Below are 5987 nucleotides of genomic sequence, written 5' to 3'. Positions count from 1 at the left end.
TAGAGGACTCATGTGAGGATGCAAGAAAGATGCTTCAAGGATCTGGAAATGGAATTTAATTCAAAGAAAGGGAAGAGACCTACTATTTCTTTAATATGCACTCATGAGAAGACCTCCTTACTTTTTTATGCTTGTATTTATTCTAAAATCAAATAACATTGAAATCTGTTTGTCAGACATCATTCCAGGCTCTGAGGAATCAAAGGAGAATAATTAAATTATAGTCCCCAAGAAGTATATATTTTTTTTTAACTGCAAGAACAAGCAAACTAGAACTTCAAACAAGTGTTTCTCTGGCCATCCTCTAATCACTCTCTACACCTCCTACGCACTACAAAATTTATTTTATACTTCATAAATTTTGAAGTATAAAATAAGCCGCAGGAACCAGAAGCAGAGAAAGCTTCAAATGAAATTTACTGTTTCTCAACTATTCACATTCACTGTCCAGAACAGTATCAATACCCACTCCATCACTGTCTTAAAACTACATCTTACCCTGAATTCTAGTATTGAATTAAGCCAGTCAAATCTATAACCTCAATTTTTTTAGCCATCTTCTTTTCCCCATCATAATATTATTTGCCTAATTTTTTAACAGAAATGTACAAATATATTTAGATTCCATCTCTCTAGTCTCACCCCTTTATATCAACAAAAGACTTAGCCACCTGTTGGTTCTACATCATCTCCGTACTAGATTTTTTTGTTGTTATGTATATGACAAAAACCTAATTAAAACTGGCTTAAATTTAAAATAAAAAAATTCAGGGGGCAGGTATAACTTTTGTCATAGATATGTTTTAAGTTAAAAATCTTGTCATCAAAATCTATTCTTTCTTCTCAAAATTCTATTTTCAACCTGCCGCATAGACTTTCTTTTCAAACTCTATATGGCATCAATTTGAATATCCTGGTTTAAATTATAATCCTTGATATATTACCTAGCAGAAAAGAGAATTTCTCTTTCTAGTCTTAACAATAAAAGTCTCAGGTATATAAATCATTGCCCCAAACTGGTCCAGGTGCCTACCTTAAAATAATTACTGCATCCCTGGTAAACATATAGGAATCGAATATGCTGGTTTTGAGAGACATGTACACCCCTGATGCTACTGATTTTATCAATCCTAACCAACTATATGAACTAAGGGTGGGGATGGTTCCTCAAAGGGTAATTCAAGAGATCACTACCAAAAAACAAAATTAATTGAATTGAGGTTGGACAAACAACTATCCCATACTGTCCATCCCTTAACTGACTGCCATCTCCTCACACTTTTTATCAAATTATTTTTTTTAAAAATGGCTCACTATAATATAATGGCTACAATAATATTAAAAATGGGGAAAGGATTTAAATAACCATGTCTCTGAAGATATACAAACGGCCAATAAACACATGAAAAGATGGTCAACATTACTGGTCATTATAGAAATGCAAATCAAAACCACAATGAGATATCACTTTACACCCTTAAGGATGGCAAAAACAAAAAATAAAACAAAGTAAAACGAAACCACCTCATGAATAATAAAAAGTGTTGGTGAGTATATGAAAGAACTGGCACTCTCCTGCATTGTTGGTATGAATGTAAAATGAACCTAAGAAAAACAGTTTGGTGGATTCACAGAAAGCTAAACAGTTACCATTACATTTCAGCAATTCCATTCTGAGGCATATACCCAAAGGAACTGAAAGCAGACTCAGACACTTTCATGCCAACGTTCACTGCAATATTATTCACTATAGTGAAAAGGTGTAAGTAGCCTGTGTCTATCAACAGATGAAAAAAGAAACAAAATGTTCCATATACATACAATAGAAAGTTATTCAGCCATAAAAAGGAATGAAGTTGGGATACAGGTAACAACATGGATGAACTTTGAAAATATGCTAAATAAAACAGGCCAGACACAAAGGGACCGATGTGGTGTGATTCCACTTATGTTGTAGAGGTACCTAGAATAGGCAAATTCATATAGATAGAAAGTAGATTAGCAGTTACTAGGAATAGGGTTCAGGGGGAATGGGAAATGGGGAGTTATTGCTTAATGGTTACAGTTTCTGTTTGGAGTGACGAAAACATTTTAGAAATAGGTAGTGGTGATTTTTGCACAACATTGTGGATGTGATTAATGCCCCTGAAGTATATACTTTAAAATAACTAAAACATAAAATTTTTTGTTGTATGTTTTGCCACAACTGTTTTAAAAATTTATTAATGTACTGTAACAAGTACCACGAAATTTTATGAATTAAATGAATAAATTGTGGGAGGATTATCTTTCTATAAAGGTGCTAAAAGAAGAAATGGACAAGAGCCCTTTCTTAGGGTAGAAGATGTAAACTCTCATCTAACATACAAATCTACTTTCAAATACATTTCTATCACTTTCTTTCTTATCTGTCGAAACATAGCTCCTTATGATTGGCCTAGCAACCAATAGATACATGATAAAATGATCATTGCCCTTAAATGGTCCAGATAACAGGAAAACTGTCATTTCAACTCCTAGTTGGCAAAGCCATGGAGGATAAAGACCGGAAGCCCACCACATATATCATAACAAGTTAAAACAATTTGAAGAAGAAAAAAACAAAATCGAAGTGTTTCCTGAGTGGCCCACATGACTGCCCCAAATCTATTTTTGTCAGTAATGGTCCATGACCCCACCCAAGAGGAAGATTATAGACAATATCGATTATGTGACTATACCTTACCAATAGGTACAGTTTTTCAGGTTGCATATTAAAGTATATATATTGCCTCAGAAATGGAACAATCATAGGCCATCATTTCCCACAATTGTGATTTATCTTTCTGTCTATCTAGTTTTGAATGGCAAAGATGTCACATTCATAAACATGAAATAGAGAAAGATGAAGAGTGCAAAATAAGAATTTATTAGATCAGGTAAGGAAAAATTGAAAAGGAAAAGACAGAAAAAAAGAGGGAGAAATGAAAGAAATTGAAATGTCCAGTTTGGAAAATCAGTAAAGTTGTATTTATTTACAGATGGCATGATCCATTATGTAGACAGGCTCAAGGATTACACACACACACTGTGAAAACTAATAAAAGAGTTTAGGAATGTGTGGGATACTAGATCCATATTAAAACTTTACTGTATTTTTTATCATTAGGCATGAATAACCCAATATGAAATTAAGACATTTATTTACAACAGAAACCAAAAGAATCATCTTAAATACTTAGAAATAAACTTAAGAAAATAAGTAAAAGACTTCCGTGCTGAAAACTACAAAATATTGCTGTTAGAATGTAAAGACTACCTAAATAAAAGAAGAGATCTTAAACTGTTAAGATGACAATACTGCTCATATTATTCTTTAAGTCCCCTATAACGCCTATCGAAATACCAGCAGGCTTTTACTAAAAATTAACAAGATATCCAAAAATTTTAATAGAAAATTCAGTGGACCTAGGATAGTAGTTCTCAACCATGTCACTACTGGCATACTGGCCCAGATAATTCTTTGCCATGGAGTCAGGTTGGCAGCATCTCTGGATTCTATCCACTAGATGGCAGTAGAATTCTCCATATGTACCCAGAAAGGGTGAGGTGGGGCGAGGTGCTTAAATGGTCTCTACAGAGAATAACTAACTTAGAATAGAATTGTTTTGAAATAGGTTTGAATAGAATTGTTTCAATTTTTTTCAAACAATTTTTAAAAATAAAAACACATTTGGAAGATTACCCTACCCAATTTCAAAATGTTCTATGAAGGCACAGTAATCAAAAGCTTAGAGTATCCGTGCAAGAATAAACATAGATTCGTGTACCAGAATGATAATCCAGAAATATATCCTTACATTTGGAGAAAATAAATTTTTGATTCAGGTGCCAAAATAACTCAGTAGAGGAAGAGGAGAGTCTTTTCAACAAATGATGAATTGAATTTATTTATGGCTTAACAACTCAATATATTTACTAAAATCTTTGAATTGTACACTTACAATGGGTAGATTTTATACGTAAGTTATACCTCAAGAATATGTTCTTTTAAGGCAGAAGAAAGATACAGCAGATGGAAATTGATTATTCCAGTACTGGAACCAAAGTTAAGAAATTCTTGTTCAGCTAGCAAAGGAGAATGGCAAGAAGTCAAGCAGAGAAAGTCTGACATTTATTGAATTTCCCAATATATTACATAGCTTAAGATCTCAGTCATTCAGTAAATTTCATGGAAAAAATTTAAATATTCATACTATGTACAATCCATCCATTAAGTTTCTACAGGGTTTCTCTTATGTCCTTTCCTAGCCAACATACATACACACAGAAGCACACCCATATATTCATACATGCTCATCCCTAACTTCATTATGACAGTCTAGCATTACCTTTGCCACCCCTCAACAAAACAACTCAGATATAAACAGATTTGAGTTGTTTGACTAAGCTTAGTGAAGAGATGCTTTACAAATGCTAGATCACAGAACCGGGAGCCTGTGACGAATCTTCTCTCTAAATTTTTGCACAATCTTTTATAAAGTAATAATGGGACTTTCCCTTGACAATTGTACATCAGATTATCTCTATGATCCTTGAAATGAATGGCAGAGAAGGGGCACTGAGAGGTCAAAAGAACCTTTTAATGAGAAAGTGCAGATACCCAGAAGGAAAGGAAAATTAGTCTCTGCGTTTCTCCCCATAACTAGGTTTCTACATCCCAAGTCCTACCTGCAGCGTGTCTATTGATGATCCCTGCATCTGACATTTGAGATCTGAGATGAGCTCTCTCATGTACTGTTTCTGCTGGGCCACCTGGTCTTTAGCCACTGCCAAGTTATCCAGCACATTCACTTCAACTTCCTCCAGCTTTTGCATCTCCTTCTTCTCTTCACTGTCCAGGATGCCTCTCATTTCCTCAAACCCTTTCAGAATCTTCTGTCTCTCAGTCTGCATACAATTCTTTGGGGCAAGGAGGTGCGGGGGACAAGAAGAGAAAAAGGCAGTCAGTCAGTCTAGCTGATGGCCTACTTTTCATGGCCCTGAGAGCCAAGACAAGAACTATTTTTCTCAGGCAGTGCTCAGAGGGATAGGAGGTGAAAGGAAATGAGCAGTTCCTAGGAAAACCATTTTTCCTACTATTGTCCCTTGTGCTCTTCCCAAAGCAATTCATTCAAGTCTACTTCATCAAGGCGTACCAGGAGACACAATGTGATACCTGGATGAGGTCTAGATTGCAGACACCCATCCTGGATAATCATGCCATACTGTATATTAAACTCCTCTACCCAAAATTCCTAGACAGAATGCTGGGCCTTTCTCAGTGTGTTTTCTGAAAGTATCAGAGCCTTAAACTGTGACTGACAGTAATGGGACATGGGATTCATTAGCCATTTTTATATCATTTCTCTGTTTGCCTCTAAACAGTTGGGTTTCACTTGTGATATGTCTACTCTTCAGTTGCCAACACTCAACAGGGAAGGGGTTGAAGGCAAACTAATCAAATGTCTTCTGGACACATGAATTCCGAGGTAACAAGGAGGAAGGGGCCTCCTTGTGATTGGACCATGGTGCTGCCTAGTTTCCTGTCTCAGAACTCCCTGAGGAATAATCTCTTCCTGCCTTCCAGGTAGCTTTCTCTTCACTGATGTCAGCTTCTAACTCCTCAGCTTCCTGCTGCTCCTTCGTCAGCTTCTTCAGAGCTTCCTGCAGCTTCTCCTGTGAAAAAGAAATCACCAAAGTCAAGCTATGAGCTTTCTCAGCACCTGGATAGAAAATAAATGGGGAAGAAATTGGGCTCATCTTAGAAAAGAACAAAGTTTACAGAAATGATACTGGCAATTAGAACTGACAATGTAGACAAAAATCTTAGACTGTAAATGTATTCACTATCCTTGGATGATGCAAAGTACCATCACTTTATCAAAAGTAGCCTGCATCTCTTTTTTCTTAGAGGAAGAACTGATCCTACAGCAAGAAAAGTCCTTTCCTGTCACAGATACGTTTCC

The 5987-nt window shown here is 35.7% G+C and overlaps 1 protein-coding gene across 1 annotated transcript in view; it reads right to left on the bottom strand.

Annotated features, from left to right (window-relative positions):
• Nucleotides 1–5987, bottom strand: part of LOC105307583 (E3 ubiquitin-protein ligase TRIM22-like) — a 13327-nt gene that overhangs the window by 3778 nt on the left and 3562 nt on the right. The window contains 2 exon segments of the mRNA XM_023524875.1: nucleotides 4711–4941; nucleotides 5602–5697. Coding sequence (XP_023380643.1) covers nucleotides 4711–4941; nucleotides 5602–5697 — 327 coding nt within the window.

This window comes from Pteropus vampyrus, unplaced genomic scaffold, assembly GCF_000151845.1.
Source record: "Pteropus vampyrus isolate Shadow unplaced genomic scaffold, Pvam_2.0 Scaffold504, whole genome shotgun sequence".
NCBI classification, from domain to species: domain Eukaryota; kingdom Metazoa; phylum Chordata; class Mammalia; order Chiroptera; family Pteropodidae; genus Pteropus; species Pteropus vampyrus.
This window is presented reverse-complemented; position numbering and strand designations above follow the sequence as displayed.